General features: G+C 41.5%; 1 protein-coding gene across 4 annotated transcripts in view; it reads right to left on the bottom strand.

Moving 5' to 3' along the window:
• The window catches only part of SMC2 (structural maintenance of chromosomes 2), a 32700-nt gene extending 12073 nt beyond the window's left edge, over positions 1-20627 (bottom strand). For all 4 annotated transcript variants that reach the window (XM_087716157.1, XM_087716158.1, XM_087716160.1 and 1 more), the window contains exons 1-15: positions 20560-20627; positions 19261-19472; positions 18565-18714; positions 18227-18349; positions 16462-16500; positions 16263-16373; positions 16105-16149; positions 14208-14441; positions 12894-13043; positions 11370-11603; positions 4611-4770; positions 3546-3663; positions 3206-3344; positions 1916-2035; positions 418-622 (exon numbers count right to left, since the gene is read on the bottom strand). In XM_087716157.1, the coding sequence (XP_087572283.1) occupies positions 418-622; positions 1916-2035; positions 3206-3344; positions 3546-3663; positions 4611-4770; positions 11370-11603; positions 12894-13043; positions 14208-14441; positions 16105-16149; positions 16263-16373; positions 16462-16500; positions 18227-18349; positions 18565-18714; positions 19261-19428 (1996 nt within the window). In that variant the 5' untranslated portion in view covers positions 19429-19472; positions 20560-20627. The remainder of the gene's footprint in view (positions 1-417; positions 623-1915; positions 2036-3205; positions 3345-3545; positions 3664-4610; positions 4771-11369; positions 11604-12893; positions 13044-14207; positions 14442-16104; positions 16150-16262; positions 16374-16461; positions 16501-18226; positions 18350-18564; positions 18715-19260; positions 19473-20559) is intronic.
• Between the last annotated feature and the right edge of the window lie 283 nt (positions 20628-20910).

Here is a 20910-nt window from a genome sequence, read left to right as displayed (position 1 = left end):
ATTCAAAGGGCGTTCATCCCGAATTGTATAGCTAAAAGTCTGTAGAAATAAAAGTCCAAGTGCTTCCCTGCCCTCCAAAAGGATACAAATGACCAGCTGTCTGCAAGGGGAATATAAATCCTTCCATTCTCCACTATCCTGGAGAGCTGAAGAGCTGAAGAAGCTTCTTGGATGAGAAGCGAAACGTCTTCAAAAGAAAAAAACAAGAAAGTCCAGTTACCTCCTGAAAAAAACACCTTTGGGACGATCTATCCAAGATCCTCATAATAGGTTGGTCACACAGGTGAATTTACACATGTAGGTTTTGGACAAGCAGATAAATGTAGTTCAGTAAAAGAAAACTCGATATTTTCCTTAAATATAACAGAGACTTGTCAAAAAGTGTACTGTAGTAAGGAATAGAAAATTAGCCAGTACCTCCACTCAGTGTGCCCTGAGGATCAAACGTGTCTCCACCTAGAGTGACTGTTTTTGTCATTATCCTTTTGTCAAAGGTGACTCTCTTGGCATTATCCATGTTATCGCAAACCAAGGCCTGCCCAAAGACATACTCCATTGCCTTTTGGATTTCAGAATCATAGCCCACCAGGCTAAGGGCCAGATTAACATTGTTATCACCAACCTAGTACAAAAAGAGAAAGTGCAAACTTCAGGAAAAGAAGGCCTGACTCAGGATTTATTTTTTCCTAAATTCTATGATATAAGAAAAGTGTATAGAGATTTGTTTTCAGCTTATGGTCATTATATCATAGTCTGCTGCTGTTCAGGCAGAAGCTACTTATAAACATAGACCAGACTGCATCCTAGTGTGGTAATTGGGATATACAAAACGCAGCATTGAAATTTGATGTCAAGGAAATCTGTTTGCCTCCTAGAATGTCTCTGTTGTGGGCCAGTCCTGAAGGCTGAGGAAGGCTTCGACGAGGGCTCTGCATTGGAGGCAGAGATGGGGCCAAGGCCATCTGGCAGTTTTTAGCTGCCTTCAGAGTTAGACAGCAGTGAAGCAGAGGAACAGGTGGAGCCTGTTCCCAGTGTGTGCATGTGGAGAGCTGTCAGAAGAAAAGGACAGTTAAGAAATCAGGGTCAACTTGAGAGTAAAGCCACAAGTGGATGGTGAATGGCCCCTCCAATAGGAAATAAAAGAGGAGCCAAAGGGGAGTGGGCTTTTGCAGGAAACAATTCATTCGTTCGTTCATTTGTTTCAGGAGTGTGAAGATCTATCCATCAGAGACTCTGTGCCAAGTCTTTCCTTGCATAGCACTGCAGATAAGATCTGTGGTCATAAATTCACCTTTAAAAGACTGTTTACCAGGCCTTTGCTGAATGTGAATGAGGAATTCACATTCATTTAATAAAAGGAGTTTTGTTGGGACCAGGATTCTGCTTCGTGATCTTTTGTGGAAGAGTAGGTCAAAACAGCCTCATATTCCAAATCCTGCAAACCATTTTCTCTTCTGGAATATTTATTTATGGGAAATTACAATGTCTTTGTAACAAATGGATGATAATATTCCAAGAGAAAAATGAAAAATTCCTCCCTAAAAATAATGCATTTGCGCTGAGTGGTAACTGCAACTCCCAGCATTCAATGCTGATTGTGAATTCTGGAAGTTGTGATCCCCACACATCTGGGCAACGCTATTTGGAAAGGGTTAGTGAACTCCATCTATTTTATTCTCAAACCTACCACTGCTAAGATAATCACTTTGCAATTGAAATATTAAATTTAATATCATTAAAATAAAATTACACTTTGATGGAGATATGTATTAAGAAAAATAAAGAACAAGAAAATACATATTAAAAAATAATTGTCTGGTTCATAACAACATGCAGAAAGCCGAGAAAGAGAATTTTTTTTAAAAAACTTCTCAGTATAGAAATATGTTCAAAACCTCCACAAAAGAAAATATACCAAGGTTTTGGCCACTTTGATAGTTTCTTTTCCAATACATCTTGATGAAATTTTATTCAGTGGAATAATAGTATATCGACGTTTCAGTTCCCCTTTTTCTAACAGCTTTTTTCCAGTAACCTAACAGAAAAGAATTTAAAAAATCACATATTTGCTAATCCATTTTATCTCCAGCTACTACTGCTAAACTTATTACAAAATATATAGTGTTAAAACATGTCTTTCAATTTTTATTATGACTCATCTAATTTATCATTAAAAACTATATACAATATTATATACATTGTACAGGTAGTCCTCAAGTTAAGACCACAATTTGGCCCCAAATTTCTGCTGCTAAGTGAATCAGTTGTTAAGTGAATTTTGTCCTATTTTACAACTTTCCTTGCCACAGTTAAGGGAATCAAAGCAGTTCTAAAGTTAGTAATATGGTTGTTAAATGAATTTGGCTTCCCCATTGATTTGGTTTGACGGAAGGTCTCAAAAAGTAATCATGTGACTCTGGGACACTGCAATCCACATCATAAATATGAACCAGTTGCCAAGCATCTGAACTTTAATCACATGACCATGGAAATGCTGCAACAGTCTTAAGTGTGAAAAATGGTCATAAGTCACATTTTTCAATGCCATTGTAACTTTGATGAGAATTATCTATATATTTTTCTCACACACAAACTCTGTCTACACCCAAGGATGTCAAACTGGTGGCACACAGACCAGATGTGTCATGCACAGGCCACTCCCACCCCAGCTCCGCAAAGGGACAAAACATCACAAACATGAGTGTGACGCCATACGTTGACACCGTTGGTCTATACAAATACTATACAATAAAACCTCTGGTCACAACTATAATTCGTTCCTTAACTTTGGTCGTAAACAGATTTGGTCGAGGCCTAAACCTAATTTTGGAAATTTGACGCTTACAAAAAAAAATGGCCCTGAAGAGAAAATCGGCCGCAAAAAAAAATATGAGAATTTTTTGGTCAGAACCCGATTTGGTCATGGTCAGAAGCGTTTGTGACCAGAGGTTCTACTGCATGCAAGTTATTAAATATAGTTTAAATGGTCATCTTAAATATTGCAAAAATAATACAATTAAGAAATGAGAACTCTTTTTTAATTTATCAGAATCATATGCTTAAGCAATTACAAGTATATCATTCAGATACACTCGTTAATACAAGTCTAGCTCCTATTTGCTATTAGATCTGTATTTGGTTTGCTGTTAAACAATTGAGAAAAGACCAGAAGTGATATGTTAAATAACATCTTTGAGAAACGCACCTCAGTGTCCACCACAACATTATAAAGTCGACCACCAGCCACTACTTCTAGTGCTGTTGCTGTAGAAACATCTTTCACAGTAATCAAAGACGCAACCAGTCCTTTCACACGATCTGCATTCCAGTTTGTTTCTGGATTTCTTGAAATCAATTAAGAAATTGTTTTGTGAGAATACATCAATGCTTTTAGTATGTATATTTCATTGATACTAAATAATATAGTGAAATCTCTTGCGAAAAGACAGAATGTTTCTTCCCAGTTTCCAAGTTCAACTGTAAAACATTTTAACATAATTCTTGTCCGGGAACAGAAAATACAATTTAATGTTCTGTAGTTTCACCTGTAATCAAAGCGTAGATTGGGGAACCTGGCCAGGAAAGTTTCATAGGATTCCCTCAAACGATTTACCACACGGGATAACTCCTTTTGCTTTTCTAAAAGACGTTCTTCTTTTTTATCTGGAACAGACAAGGAATAAATAACATTAGGATTCAGAAGAAGCTGATTAGACAGAAACATAACCTGATATAGAAGCTACCTAATATAAAATGTGTAAAATGGGCACCATCCAGAGGTGGTATTCAACGGATTCTGACCAGTTCTGGAGAACCAATAGCAGAAATTTTGAATAGTTTGGAGAACCGATAAATACCACCTCTGACTGGCCCCGCCCCCATCTATTCTCTGCCTCCCGAGTCCCAGCTGATCGGGAGGAAATGGGGATTTTGCAGTAATCTTCCCCTGACACGCCCACCAAGCCATACCATGCCCACCAAGACACACTCACAGAACCGGTAGTAAAAAATTTTGAATCCCACCACTGGCACCATCTGTTACGAATTCATCATATATTCTAGCTCATATAGATGCCACATCACACACCTATGTACTGGTAGTCCTCGACTTACAACAGTTCATTTAGTGACAGTTCAAAGTTACAACGGCATTGAAAAATGTGATTTATGACCATTTTTCAGTTAAGACCTTTGCAGCATCCCCATGGTCACTTGATCAACATTCGGTTGCTTGGCAACTGGTTCATATTTATGACCATTGCAGTGTCCCGGAGGGTCATGTGATCACATTTTGCGACCTTCCAACAAGCAAAAGCAATGGGGATGCCAGATTCACTTAACAACTGGGTTACTAACTTATCAACTGCAGTGATTCACTTCACAACTCTGGCAAGGAAGATCGTGAAATGGGTCAAAAGCCACTTAACAAAGGTCTCACTTTACAACAGGAATTTGGGGCTCAATTGTGGTCTTTTGTAGAGGACTACCTGTGCTACTGTTAGTGTAGAAGATGTTCAAATTGAGCCTGGGGTTATTGTCCTCCAAGTAAGCAGCAATTTGTCTTGTACAATGTGTAAAACCAAACCCCTCTGTTCGAGAAAGAAACAAACCTTCATAGTTGAGCTCCTTCATTTCGTGTTCAAGTTTCTCTTTCTGCTTCTCAGCTGCTTCAAAGGATTCTTGATCTTTCTTGTAGCCACCATCCATTTTTTTTACTTCATTTTGTTTAGTCTTTAGCTCTTGCTGCGCGTGTTTCAGTTTCATCTGAGCCTTAAAAAAAAAGAAATGTTTAGTGTGAAGTTAGGATTCAAATGTTTTACTTTGGAATGAAGTTAACTTTCCTAGAAACAGTCATAAAAAAGTAAGCATTGTGAAGATTCTGCCTTTATATGCACCAAACATCTTTACAAAGGCAGGGAATGTTGGCCATTTAAATGGATAAAACTGTCAAAGGAAGATGGTTCTGACTGTAAAGAGCAGAACGGGAAAACCAGAAACCCCTTGAAACATAAAAATGAGCCTGAAAATGTCAGCTCTGCCCTCTCTACAGATATCTTTATGAAGGATTCCCCAGAAATAGGAATGGTTGCCCCCAGGTCCCAAAAGTTTATCCAGTCTGGTAGGGAAACAATATTTCATGCAAAGATATCTTATAATAGTTGAAGGTAAGACAAGAGCAAATCTGGGCCGCAGAAAAGAGTTATATCCTAATCCTAAAAATAGGAAGATGTGCAAAACATCTTATATACCAGTGATGGCCAACCTTTTTGTCATCTTGTGCTGAAAATGTGCGTGCACACCCATAATGAAATGCATGTGTGACATACACACCCCGCATGCCCTGTGTATTCAAATGCAACCCCCTTATGTGCACTCCGCACATCGCACGTGACTCCCCCATGTGCCTCGCCCCCACACATGCGTGCATGACTCCCCGCGCTCCCGCGCTCCCTGGGCATGCACGCACAACCTCCCTGTCAGCCTCCGCTTTGCTGCTGCTTCGGCTGCCATTGAAACGGGGAGGTGGGGCATGGTATTTGGGAGGGGACTGATTGTTGTGCTGGAGGAAGATTCTAGAGTTTGAACTGTCCACCTTACTGCGCATGTGGAGGAGGAGTGTTTCCCGCCAAGGCCAACGGTCCAGCATTCCATCCTGGTGATGCCTTTCAAAGTTATCTCACACCTGACAATTGGGAGAATTATGATTGGACTGTGCACAGGATGCCAAGGGGGGGGGAATGAATTATACAATATATTATTCGCTTTCACGCCTAAATAATCAGACTTCGCTTAGCTTCGCTTCTATTCATTTATAATTAGTAAAAGTACACTTGATTTCTATCAATGGAGTCCTGTGGTTTTCTTTCCTGATTTTTGAATGAAGAAGGGCTGACAATAAGCGAAGTCTCAACCTCCACCCCACCAGGAGCTACAACCTACTGAGGGGGGTGTTCTCACAAGAAGAAAAAGAATGTCTTTGCATGTGAGTGATGAAGAGGAAACTGAAGGGGCGGCAGCAGAACCATCTTTAACTGAAAGGCTGGCTGATCTAAGAGTGGAAGAGCCTACTGTTCGTCCCCAATGGACTTTGGGTGTGAGGCAAAAAGAGGAGTCTAAGGAGTTGGATGCAGGAGTCACGAGAAGGAGACCGGAAAAAAATCAACAGAATGGGGTGACGTTGGGGACGAGGATTACAAATTGTCCCATGCCATGCGACTCCTTGAGGAAGCTATGGCCGAACGCAAAAACCGTGGGAGAGCATTGGAAAGGGAGCAAGCTGAAGAGTTTGAACAAAGGTACTCCATGCATAGGTTAAGGGAGGGTGAAGAGGCCGAGAGGGGTTGGGAGCAAGGAAACCCAGAACCAGCCTCCCCCCCCAGCTAGGGCCGCTCCAAGAGTAGGGGGGGGCAGGCGACGCTGATTGGCAAAAGTCCCTCCCTTAATAGTGAAATATAATGGCGATCCCAAGAAGTTAGGGTTGTTTGTCATACAGATTTGGAACTATATGGAAATTTATGGTCCTGATTTAGAAACGGATGATATGAAAGTAAGAATGGTTTTACTCTCATTGGAAAACAAAGCGGCCGACTGGATGGTGGGCTTACACCAATGCAATTCCCCTCTCCTGAGGAATTTTAATGACTTTATGGCTGCAATGAAGAGGAGGTTTGATGACCCGCTGATTGAGAAACGCGGGAAGGTGAAATTTATGGCCCTGAAGCAGGGACATAGACCGGTGGCTGAATGTATTCAGGAGTTTCAACAGCTGTCAGCCTATATGAGGGGATGGTCAGAAGACGCTTTGTTAGATCAGTTTGCTGGGGGATTGAATGAAAAAATTTACCAACAGTGCGTTAACAGACACCTTCCCCGCCGAGTGACTGCTAGGTATGAACATGCAGCAGACGTTGAGTTAGATTTGGCCAGACTTCAATGCATGAAAGAGGGAGAAGCGGAGAAGTCACCCCCCCCATCGGCCCAAAAAGCCCCTGCACGCACTAGAAGCGAAGGGAAGGGAAGCTTCGCCGGCAAGAACAAGCCTTTCACGTGCTTCCGCTGCGGGAAGGAAGGCCATCGCGCCGTGAATTGCCGCGTTAAACTGGCTCAGACCGCTCCACCCCCACCCAGAAGAGAGGGGAGGGCAAGCAAGGCCCCGGGAAAGAAGAGAGAGGCTGCGTGCGCTGCTGAAAATGTCCCCCAGCATTTCCAGCCGGAGGAGGAGGAGGGTGAGGTTACCTCCAGCTTGTCTGACGAATCAGATGACGACCGCTCGCATCGTTGGGTGAGTTCAAACAAAGGCCCCATATTGATCCCTATTGAATTAAGGGTGCCATCTGCTGGCGAGACTGAAAAGCTTTTAGCTCTGCTGGACTCCGGCTGTTCTCGCTGTATGATTAGTCCGGCGATGGTGGAAAAACTGGGGTTGAAGTTGAGGACTTTAAAAACCCCTATTGTTTTTTGCCAGATTGATGGTTCTATTGCAGGTGGGGGCCCTGCTCTTTTTTCTACTGAGCCGTTAGAGATGAAGATGGGAACCCATCGCAAACTCACTGACACGGAGAGACGTTGGGCTATCTGGGAGAAGGAGGTGTTTGCTGTTTGTTGGGCTTTGGCCACATGGCGCCATTTTCTAGAAGGCGCCGTTCGAGGTGTGGACTGACCATAAGAATTTAGAAGCTTTGAGAACTCCCCAGAGACTTTCCCCTAAGCAGATGCGCTGGGCTCAGCATTTCAATTGTTTTAATTTCACCTTGAAATACATTCCGGGGGGGAAGAACTTCATGGCTGATGCTTTGTCCAGGCTCCCTCAGTACAACTGTTCAAAGCTCAGCGTGGTCCAGCCGGTCGTTCACACGTCAAGCCTTGCTGCTCCTGTGGTTACTAGACAACAGGCACGTTCTAAAGTGGAGATGTCCCAGGATTTTCTCTCCAATCTCAAGAACGCCCTCACTCATGATGAGTGGTTCCAGCAGCATGTAAATGAATGCACCATGACGGATGACTTGCCATGGATTGGGGTGCAACTTTATGTCCCTGCATCTCTTCGTCTGGTGGTTCTCCAACGGGCTCATGATTCCCGGATGGCGGGGCATTTTGGTTTCGTGAAGACGCTGCATCTCGTGAAACGGCAGTTTTGGTGGCCTTCTTTGAAAAAGGACATTGAACTTTATGTCACCAGTTGTCCCATTTGTGCTGCCGCTAAACGCCCGCCGCGGAAACCGCAGGGTTTGCTCCAGACTGTGACTCGCCTTGTCGCCCCATGGAGGGAGATCTCTATGGACTTCATTGTCAAACTCCCTGAGAGCCAGGGGCACACCGTTATCTGGGTGGTTACTGACTTGTTCTCCAAGCAAATCCACTTCATCCCTTGCCCCACGATTCCATCTGCTAAGGCTCTCGCAAAAATGTTCATTTCTCACATTTACCGTTTACATGGGTTGCCTGATCGCATCATTTCGGATAGGGGTGTGCAATTCACCTCCGTGTTTTGGAGGGAATTTCTTAAGCGGATTGGCTCCGCCCAGGGCTTAAGCTCCGCCCACCACCGTCAGACTAATGGGGCTTGTGAGAGGACTAATTCTGTTCTAGAACAGTACTTACGTTGTTTCATCAACTACCAGCAAGATGATTGGGTGGACTTGTTGCCACATGCGGAGGTGGCTTATAATAATTCTGTGCATAGCAGCACTGGTTTCACCCCTTTCCGGGTAGTGTCTGGACAGGATTTTGTGCCTATTCCTGAAGTTCCTCGTGAGCAACCGCACGTTTCATCTCTCTCTGAGTGGAGTGATCGCCTTCGGCATGTTTGGCCTTTAGCACTTCAAACTTTGGAGGCTGCGCATCGCGCACATAAGAAACAGGCGGATAAGAAACGGACTGAGCCTTCTCATTACAAAGTGGGTGATCAGGTTTATCTGTCCACCAAGTTTCTTCAAACTACCCAGAAATCCAAGAAGTTAGGGCCTAAATATGTTGGCCCATTTCCTATTATCAAGGTCATCAATCCTGTTTCCGTTCGTCTACAACTGCCTAAACACCTCAGCCGGGTCTATCCTGTTTTTCACGTTAACCTCATTAAGCCTGTTCGTTTTTCGTCTTTACATCCGCCTGTTGATCCGCCGCCCGCCCCGCTGTTGATTGATGGTGAACAGCATTTCAAAGTTCGCGAAATTTTGGACTCCCGCAGGCGGCGGAATTGTATTCGGTACCTGGTGGCTTGGAATGGAAGCATTTTCCCCCTTCTCATGCCGAATGGGTGGACAAATCCCATGTCCGGGCCCCTGAGTTGCTCCGCCAGTTCTATTCTGCTTATCCTGACAAGCCCTAGTTTTCCATATTTCCTGATTTTTTCTCTCTCTCCCCCCATATATATATATATATATATATATATATATATATGTATGTATGTATGTATGTATGTATGTATGTATGTATGTATGTATGTGTATATATATATATATATATATATATATATATATATATATATATATATATATATATACACACACACATACATACACACATATATACACGTATACATATACATATACATATACACATACATACATACATATATACATACATACACATACACACACACATATATATACACGTATATATATACATACATACATACACACACATACATATACATATACATACATACATATACATACATACATATACATACAATATAATTAGTAAAAGTACACTTGATTTCTATCAATGGAGTCCTGTGGTTTTCTTTCCTGATTTTTGAATGAAGAAGGGCTGACACTCCCCATACATGTACATATGTCTCCCATATGCGCCTCCCATATGCGCCTGCAGTCTCCCATATGCGCCTGCCCCTACGCATGCGCTGCAGAGACCCGAAAACCAGCTAGCCAGCAGGAGGCATGCACGCATGTGCAATGGAGCTGAGCTGGGGTGCCCGCAGAGAGGGCTTTGCATGTCACCTGTGGCACGTGTGCCATAGGTTCGCTATCATGGTTATATAATGTTTTCCCAACTCCACATTAAGGAAACAATGATTTCCAAGAGAACAATTTGGGCAGCCAACTTCTTTCTCCACCTGTAATCCTCAATTGTAATCCTTGGCAATCTGGCCAAGAGGGAATGAATCAGGAATGGGGCCAAATATTAATATCTAATCAGAGAAAGTGACTATTGCTAAGAATGTTCTTAACATGCAATCGTCAAGGGAAGGCTGATGGGGACCATTGTGCCTATGAATCTCTCCCTTATTGCAATTTTTAACAAATGGCAATTTAGAAAATGGATGCTTTTAGGGTTTGACCAATGAATGTAGGCAGAGCAGAATATATTTTACAGTAGTACACATTGGCTCAAATGTCCTGATGTAACGAGAGAAAACATTTTAAAAAATGATATTTACATTCTCTTCCAGCTATTTAGGAGCATATTAATGGAACTTAGGAAGAGGTATAGAATTCATGGCAGCAAATTAAAATTCAAGAGAGCCCATAATAGAAGATGAAAAAAAGCTCATCTTTAATGCAGAAAATATATATTGGATTCCAAAAAACAAACAAACCCTCTTCTTCAATCCCTTCCTTATTCCAGATACTTCTTTTTATCACTGCTTTTGTAGTCAACTATCTGACTTCATGAGTTGAAATCCCACAGCTCACAATAGTGTTTAAGTTATTTTTGATACAGGTACTCCTCACTTAACTATTTGAAGTTATGACAGACCCCCTCCACCCAAAAGCTACTGACAACCCAATTTTAGAGTTCTGATGGACACTAGCAACGGTCTCACTTTTATGGCCGATTGCAGTGTTCTGTGGTCACGAGACCACAATTAACAATGTTTTTTCCCCTCATTCCTGACCTTTTTTAAGTTTCCAACAAAAAACACCCATAGGAATACATAGATTTGCTTCATGTCCACAGCATTCCATTAACAACAACTGTATTCACTTAATGACCACAGCAAAGAAATCATAAAAGTGTCTGGTCATGTGACTTACTACCGTCATGACTTATGACAGAAATTTTGGGCTCCATTATGATCGTAAGACAGAGTGCTGAAGTGGCCTAGAGGTAGAGCTCTCAGCTCACAATCAGAAGGCTGTGAGTTCGATCCTAGGTAGGGGCAGATATTCCTCTCTTTGGGCACACTGAGAATGTATCTGCCGAACAAAACTCCACATTGGCGACAGGAAGGGCATCCAGCCATTAAAACACTCTGCTAGTTCCATTCAGTTGCCCAGACTCCACCCCGCAAGGGATTATGGGGTCATTAAAAGGAGATTACGATAGTAAGACAAGGACTATCTGTACATGGCATTTGAATCATATGGTGCACCCAATTTGCCCAGAGACACACATTTATTACTTACTTGTTTTGCTTCTGTCTCTGCTTTGCTTATGTCATTCTTGCAAGTCATCATCTGTCCAGCAAGAGTAGCATCTTCCCCATCTTCACTGCTGGACAGTCCAACTGACACTGCATTGAAATGCTGCTGTGCTGCAACCAGAGCCTGAGTGTCTTTATTGTTTTCCTCTTGAAGAACACTCAAAGCATCACTCAACTTCTTCACTTCTTTTTCCTTCAAAGCTAAAGCTTTAGAATCCTAAAACAAAACAGAAGTATGATTAAAAGGCCAATTTAAAAAAGGAAAAAAATATACAAATTAATAAGAAAAGCTAAGTGCAAACCTACTTTATCCCATAATAAAGTTCCAATGAAAGTCAAGAATTAAAACAACAGTAATCCTAAAGGAATAATTAATTTGGCTGGCCAATCCTGAATCCGGGGCTGTTTTGGCGCTTTTCTGCAGTTTAGATCACATCTACATATAATTATTTAGAAATAAGCCTCACCGTGTTCATAAAGTTCATTTATGTGGTCATAAAGTAAAACGTCACATGACTGTGCCAAGTTGTATCCGTTTCAGCTGTAGGTCATTAAATACAATGTGCTTTGACCCCCTCCTGTCCAGTAACGAAAGCCGAAACAAGCTTAGCTAGAATGTACTTTTAATAGCAAGAAGCCAAAATCTCGGTGGCTGAAAGCCAAGCAAACAGATAAGGACCTTGGCAGCAAGTCAGACAAACCTTGGCAGCAATCCAGCCTGCCAAGTTAGTTACGTTCTCTTTAGTCAATGTGTTGACTTCTGCAAGAGGGGCATGTCACCAGCAGTCTTTTTCATAGGCTGGAGAGGAGCCTAATGACCACCAGCTGAGCGCAATTACGTCCTGTAATTACATAATTGTTCCCGACGCCGAGTAGCTCTTCGATGGCGTGCATCCAGGAACAATTCACTGCTGGCTTCTGGATCACTCTCCCTTGTCTCCTCCCCACTGGTCCAAGGCTTAGGCGCCACCTGGGGGCCAACCAGTCTCTCTGCGCCCTGCTCGGAGTCGGAACCCTGTCCAGGGTCCTCATCCTCCAGAGCCGACTCATAGGGCCCCTCGCTGTTGGAGTCTGGTGGCAGCTCCAACGGCTCCTGCTGGGCCACAACACAATGTCATGTGACCAGGTTGGCTTTCCCATTCGCTTTGCTTGCCTGAAATCAACTGTGAAGGTTGTGAGTGGTGATCATGTGACAGTGGATGCTGTAACCGCCGTACATGAACACTGGTTGCCAAGCAACCGAATCGCAATTACTTGATCAGAGGGGCGCTGTGACAGCCACATCTTTGAGGACCAGTCATAAAATTTCCTGTTTTGGTGTCATCATAACTTTGAAGGATTACCGAACTAAGTGAAAACTATATGTACTTTTAAAATACTGTGATATCCTAGTGTAGAAGTACTTGTATACAGTACACTATATATTTTCAAACATATGCTTATCATGAATATAATTGTACGGGGGGGGGGGATAGTGTATATTTTAAAGAGCATTTCCATTGCTTACCTCTTCCATGGCTTTAACCAATTCATTCCGCTTTTTCTCTTCACTTTGTAAATTTTGCTTTTTGATAGCAAGGGTACTTTGTACTTTGGTATCAGTTCTCTGAATCTCGGCAAGACCTTCCTCTAGAGAATGGAGCGCACCACCAAATTCCTATGGATACAATTTGTTTTAGTAGAAGCAGATATGTTTGCAATAGTACCTCTACACATCTTCCTCAGGCCCTTCACTAACACAAGAAAAATGAGAATGAAACAAAAGACAATTAACAATTAAAATCCTTCCCTGAATGTCAGCTTCTTGAATGATTCTGTACCAAACAGGAACTTAACTATGGAGCACACGGAAAATATCTTTTTACAGTAAAGCACATTGTCTATGCTTACACATTATACAAAGCCCCCTGTTCATATCAGCTTAACATGCTCTGTGATTGTAGCCCGTTCAGTATTTTATGCCAGTTTGTGAGTTAGCGCTCTATGAATCCAGGCATTAAACATGCTTGCTCAGTGCCCTGAACTATAGCAAGTTTGAGCCTTTCTGACCTGGCTATAGCAATATAGCACTTAGACTTATATACCACTTCATAGTGCTTTACAGCCCCCTCTAAGCGGTTTACAGGGTCAGCCTATTGCCCCCAACAATCTGGGTCCTCATTTTACCCATCTCGGAAGGATGGAAGGCTGAGTCAACCTTGAGCCAGTGAGATTTGAATTGTCGAACTGCAAGTAACATTCAACTGCAGTCTAAACACTGAGCCACCTCGGCTCTATACCACTGTTTAGTGTTCAAAAGTGGATTAACATTTACAGGATTAGAAACAACTTCTGGACAAAGACTCTTCTTTTTTGTTGTAACCCATTGTTACCTAGTTCACTGGTCCCCAACCTTTCCAGCTTGGTAGAATTGCAAGGGGGGATGATTCTGTGAGAACGACAGGTGCATGGCTGAATGTGGAGCTTTACGGACTAGCATGATTACCTTCCACTCGCACAAATGGAGCTTCGCACACATGCCCCCCCCCACTGCTTGTGCAGCCCAATTCCAAGTGGGCTGCAGCCCAGTAGTGGGCCGTAGTTCTGGTGTTGGGGACCCCTGATCTAGATACCTGTAATGTCATTCTGAACACTTTACTAGCTTCTAGTTGTTCAATTAATTGTATTAAACATGTTTCTAATGTCATTATTTCTTCAAACAAATAAAACTTTCTAGTTTTATTTTTTACACATGAGCAGCCTATAATTTTAATAAAGTGGCTAAAATGAGTTTTACTATTCATATTAGCATATTGTAATAAAATAACTGGACAGGTCTTACTTGATCCCTTTTCTTTTCCATCTCTGATATTTCTTTGCTAAGTTCCTTCACTTTCTTCCCATTTTCAGTCATCTCTTCTTGAAGTTTTGAAATGCTGTTTTCCATCTCCTTCAGCACATCAGCAGAATGTCCCTTGGTTTCTTCAGCTATTGTAAACTGATACGCCACATACAGACGGTTCAGATGTTCTATCTCTCTCACAACTTTTTGGTATTCCAAATAGGAGGATCGTTCCTGGTTAGGCAAATAAAATAATGCATCATTGACAGCTACAGCAAGCCATAATATACAGGAAGTCTTCCATTTACAAGAGTTTATTTAGTGACAGTTCAAAGTTGCAACAGCACTGAAAAATGACATGTGACCATTTTTCACACTTCTGACCATTGTAATATCCCTATCATCACAACAGAGGTGGTATTCAGCAGGTTCTGACCAATTCTGGAGAACCGTAGCAGAAATTTTGAGTATTACCTCTGACTGGCCCTGCCCCCATCTATTTTCTGTCTCCCAAGTCCCAGCTGATCGGGAGGGAATGGGGATTTTGCAGTAACCTTCCCCTCGAGTGGAAAGGGAATGGAGATTTTACAGTATCCTTCCCCTACCATCCATACCAAGCCACGCCCACAGAACCTGTAGTAAAACATCACATAAGCAAAATTCACTTAACAAATGGAACATGAAAGGCTGTAAAATGGAGCAAAACTCACTTAACAACTATCTTGCTTAGCAACAGATGTTTTGGGCTCAATTGTGGTCATAAGTTAAGGACAACCTTTATTTCATTAGAATACAGGTAGTCCTCAACTTACAACCACAATTGAGCCTAAATTTCCGTTGTTGAGACATTTGTTAAGTGAGTTTTGCTCTGTTTTACAACCTTTCTTGCCCCAGTTGTTAAGTGAATCACTGCAGTTGATAAGTTAATAATAGCAATAGCACTTAGACTTGTATACCGCTTCACAGTGCTTTTACAGTCCTCTCTAAGCAGTTTACAGAGTCAGCATATTGCCCCCAACAATCTGGGTCCTCATTTTATCGACCTCAGAAGGAGGGAAAGCTGAGTCAAACTTGAGCCTGATGAGACTTGAACTGCCAAACTGATGGCAGCCGGTGATCAGCAGAAGTAGCCTGCAGTACTTCACTCTAACCACTGCACCACTGTGGCTCCACCAGTAACCTGGTTGTTAAGTGAATCTGGCTTCCCCATTGACTTTGCTTGTCAGAAGGTCATCACAAAAGATGATCACATGACCTTGGGACACAGCAACGGTCATCAATATGAACCAGTTACCAAGCATCTGCACTTTGATCACATTATCATGGAGATGCTGCAAAGGTCGTAACTGTGAAAAATGGTCATAGGTCATTTTTTGCAGTGTTGTTGTAACTCTGAATGATCACTAAAACTGTTTTAAGTCGAGGACTAGCTGTATGACAGAATAGCTGTTCTGCATAAAAGAAACTGACAGATTCCTTCTCTTTCTTGCGGTTCTCCACCGTTGCTCAGATGATGATGAATCGAAGGAAAGGGGGAAATTTTTATTGCATAAATACTTTTCCACTTTCATATTTTTGGATTTTGCCCATGGGTGCAATAGAAATGAAATGCAAAGTCTAATCTCATTGAATCAAATTATTTCAGAATTTCCATTAGCAAGCTAGGATTTGTAACTTGCTTAATAGTAAATCACGCTGAATTCAGTAGCATTAATAGCTGTATAATAAGAGATAATGTTCTTTGCTTTTGATTGAGGTTGCTTGAACACAATGAATTAAATAGTTAATTTAATAGTTAAATAGACAATAGTTTATAATGCTGCACACTATCAGTTTGTAGGACTAAATCTAATCAAAGATGGAGTTTTGTAAACTGTTTAGTTTAAACTGTAAATACCTCTTTCAGTTTTTGCAAGGTGGGTGTGATTTCTTCCTCTAAAATCTGTAAATAAAAAGCAAGATGTACTTAATTTTTCTATTCTCAAATTGAACCACAGCAACTTTGTTTTCTTAAGAAGATTAATCTAAATATAGGATCAAGTAACCATAATGTACCGTGCAAATTTCTTTGAGTTTTGCTTCTTTTTTCTCAATAGTTTTTTGTGCTGCAAGTTTCTTACACTCATACATTCTTGTGCCAGCTGCTTCTTCAATCATAGCCAATATCTAGAACAGCAGTAATAAAAAATATAATACAACCACAGATCAAGCTGTTTAAAAGATAAGAATCATATTAATAGAAAGTCATGCTTACCTCTGGAGGCTTCATATTGAGTACTTTGGTAATTCGGCCCTAAGATAGAAAGGAAAATAGCCAGCCATTAATATCTTAGTATTTTAAAGGCCTTATAATAATCTACATATAGTGAATTATGGTGCTTATTTCCTTTGGAAGAGAAAGGAGCATCTAGAATGAGACAAAAATTATCATAGCACATTTGGAACAAAAAATTGGGCAGGATGGTAGCTCATGGAAAGCTTTGTTACTATGTTTTTCCACCTATAGTTTTACAAGATGATCAGAGATATCCCTGCAATATCCTTTTGGATATTTCACTAGAGGCATGCAACCAATTGTAACCAATAAAGAAAGAACAAGATATCATATGTTTAATTCTGGGCTGAATTAATTAGGTTAAGCTAATTAGGTTTTGACAAGGAAAGGTGAGTTTAAAAACAGGAGAAGGGCATATTAAATTTGATTTGATTTGATTTGATTGGACTTATATGCCGCCCTATTCCCAGAGGGACTCAGGGCGGCTCACAAACCAAAGGTAGGGGATACAGACAAGAGGAAAAACAACAAACAAGCAACTACAGAAAGAATTTAAAAACAATCAACAGCCACACAATTCGAGCGGGGACGGGAACTTGTCAGCCCCAGGCCTGTCGGAACAGCCAGGTTTTAAGGGCTTTGCGGAAAGCCTGAAGGGTGGTGAGGGTCCAAATCTCCATGGGGAGCTCATTCCAGAGGGCCGGAGCAGCAACAGAGAAGCCCTCCTCTGGGTGGTAGACAATCGGCATTGGCCAATAGATGGGATTCGGAGGAGGCCTAGTCTGTGGGATCTAATAGGTCTGTTGGAGGTAATTGGCAGCAGGCGGTCTCTCAAGTACCCAGGTCCAATACCATGAAGGGCTTTATAAGTGACGACTAGGACCTTGAAGCGTATCTGGAGACCAATAGGCAGCCAGTGCAGCTCGCGGAGGATAGCTGTAACATGTGTGTACCGGGGTGCACCCACAATCGCTCGCGCGGCTGCATTCTGGACAAGCTGAAGTCTCCGAATGCTCTTCAGGGGCTGCCCCATGTAGAGCGCATTGCAGTAGTCCAGTCTTGAGGTCATAAGGGCATGAGTGACTGTTGCAATGGCCTCCCGGTTCAGGTAGGGACGCAATTGGTGCACCAGGCGAACCTGGGCAAATGCCCCCCTGGTCACAGCTGACAAATGGTGTTCTAAAGTCAGCTGTGGGTCAAGGAGGACTCCCAAATTGCAAACCCTGTCTGAGGGGCGTACAATTTCACACCCCAGCCTGAGAGATGGAATACTTGGCCAATTGTTGGGAGGGAAACACACAAGCCACTCGGTCTTGTCAGGATTGAGTGCAAGCTTGTTTACCTCCATCCAGACCCTCACAGCCTCCCGGCACTGACACATCACGTCAACCACTTCACTGAGTTGGCACGGGGCGGACAGATACAATTGTGTATCGTCCGCGTACTGGTGATATTTTATCCCGTGCCGCTGAATGATCTCACCCAGCGGCTTCATGTAGATGTTAAACAGGAGGGGGGACAGGACCGAACCCTGCAGCACCCCATACTTAAGGGGCCTAGGGGTCGATCTCTGCCCTCCAACCAACACCAACTGCGACCTGTCCGAGAGGTAGTACAACCACCGAAGAATGGTGCCTCCCACCCCCATCTCACGCAACCGTGATAAAAAGCACCACAAGTTTAAAATCTAGAAGAACAATACAATTTTAAAAAAGGAAGGTTATGAACATATATACTTCATTACCTGCATAATAAGAAAATGAGGATTATTGACATTCAATCCAACAGAGCAGAAGAGATCTTGTACTCTGGTATTGTTTGCATTGACACCATTGATTAAGTATTTATTTCTGCCTCCAATCACCACCTTAAAAATGAATGACAAAGGACTATTAGCATGTATCATCTTATCATCTCAAACAAATTAATATTTAGCATATACTGTTTTAAAAATGACCTAACTTCAAAACTATTTAGAAAAAAGAAATCAAGGTTTTCATTTTTTCTACTTGAACCAATTTTTAAAAATACTGTAAGGACACCCTTTACAGAAATGTTTAAAACATTATTACATTGGCTCACCTGTCTTGTGACTGTTATCTCATCATGATTCTCAAATCCTAGTGGACTCTGCTTCTTATCAAAATTATCAAAAGTGATAGAAACAGAAGCCTTAGTAATTCCAGCCTGCCCATTTTTGTAAACAAGATCTTGCAAGTTGGAAGCTCTCACCTAAAATGAATTTTAAGACAAAATGATATCACTAAGATAAACAGATAGGGATGCTTGGGTTATAGGATTGCATCACAAAATAAATGTACTGATTCTATTAAAAACAAATATTATGCTCCTGCATAAACCTTTTGTACATTTTACATGTATTGTCAACCCATCATTCCAATCTACAATTCAGTTCACTCAAGAGAGACCGGGTAAACCGATTTTAAGGGATGTGGTATAGGCAAAACTTATTATAAAAGTTTATCGGAGTCTGTCCTTCTCACAATATTATGTTTATAAAAAATATTTATGAATAGGCCCATGGCCAAAATTCAACTGAATTTTTCCCCAATGTTATACTTTTATCAGATGAATTTGCCAAGTTAAATTATCATTCTCTTGCAAATAAAGATCAATATACATTATCAGGATTTATGTTGAATTTTAAGAAGAGAACCCTCCTAAAATATACTTCAGAGCTAGTCCAAGAGGCAGTAGTAAACATGCTAAGAGCAGGATTTTTTAAAGGTAGCCAATATTTGAGAGATATGTACTTACCTGTGACAGATTGGTGATTCCCAATAAAAAACAAATGGAGTCCAGGATATTTGATTTGCCACTTCCATTTAAGCCAGTAATAGCATTGAATAGAGGGTCAAAATCATTAACCTCTGTCCTCTGAGCGTAAGACTTAAAACCTTCAAGAACAATTGACCTGATGTACATTTCTGCTTATTTTCCTATAAATTACAAATATATTCACCTCCAACCTATAAAACAAACATTTGTTCCATTATTCAACAGATCATTTCTATATAAATGGATCATATACATCATCTTGATACAAAAAAAGCAAGATCACAAATTAAGTCCCACTGACTTCATCATTATTAGACCTCCCATATTATGTGGGAACAATTAATATTTGCTTTGTAGCCCAGAGAATATATATGAGGAATTGACAGCGTATCTTTAAAAAAAACACCATTTGACAAAAATGTATCTCAATATGAGTAACAAGCTTATATTAATTATCCTCGTTGAGACAAAACCCACAAAATTCTTGGTACTATTTAGGTTGCAGCCCACACTCTTGTTTATGAGTAAATGCAGTTAGAATAAACAGGTAGTCCTTGACATGATCACAATTGAATCCAACATTTCTGTTGTTAAGTGAAGCATTTGTTTCATAAACAATTTGGACCCATTTTACGGCTTTTCTTGCCCCAGTTGTTAAGTGAATCACTGCAGTTGGTAAGTTAGTAACACAGTTAAGTGAATCTGGCTTCCCCATTGACTTTGCTTCTCAAAAGGTTGCAAAAAGGGGATCCCAGGACCTAAGGACGCTGCAATGGTTATAAGTATGAACCCATTGCCAAGCATCTGAATTCTAATCACATGACCACGAGGATGTTGCAATGGTCCTAATTGTGACAAATGGTCACATGTCACTTAGGTGTGTGACGCTGCATCTAGATGAGCTAAATAATAAAGATCCCTATCTTCAAAACACAAAACTTGCAATAAGACATTTTAGATATTTTCCAAACTGCCTACCCGGTATAAGCCAAACAATTGACAAACAAAAACTATAGATCCATCCACGTCTGGCATACCCCGCCCTGCCTTTAAAAGTTTCTACTACGGGTTATTTTTTTCTATAAAAGGGAATCCGAATTGGATTTAATCGGATTTATGTCGACCTAAAAGTCCCTTGATTGATAGTCTAAAAGTGTCCTTTGATTAGTTTAAGATGCGGCGGGAGGAAGCAAAACAAAAAACAAAAACCCTGGCGGATATTTGGGCCCCTAATAATTTAGGAGACTCCGATTCCCCTCAAACGGCATTAGTCCTCACCGCCAGGCAGGGCTGCTTTCCTTCCCAACCGACTTGACCAGCAGCCGCTCCAGCGCCTTTTCCGCTTCGTCCGCTTGAATTTGGCGCGGGGGTCCTTTTGTTCCGTTCCGCGCAGAAGTTCAACTTAGGGCTGTCCCGCATATTGCCTGATTTATTTATTTTTTTGCTTCGTCAAGAAATCGAGTGAGTCAGGCAATTTAGAGAGGCTACCCAATGAGGAAAAACAACCTGACGGGCTCCTAAGCTCCATTTCACGCAGCAACGCGATTGGTGGGAAAGAATTAGACCCAAGCGGAGGGGCCCCGAGAAATTAACAGAGCACGCTTACTTTCTCAGGCCCCGCCCTCCATT

The sequence above is a fragment of the Thamnophis sirtalis genome, unplaced genomic scaffold (assembly GCF_051295495.1).
Source record: "Thamnophis sirtalis isolate CommonGarterSnake01/CBP01778 unplaced genomic scaffold, rThaSir2_p1.2 scaffold_5, whole genome shotgun sequence".
Taxonomy (NCBI): Eukaryota; Metazoa; Chordata; class Lepidosauria; order Squamata; family Natricidae; genus Thamnophis; species Thamnophis sirtalis.
The sequence above is the reverse complement of the archived record's forward strand: the minus strand, read 5'-3'. Positions and strand labels throughout refer to the sequence as shown.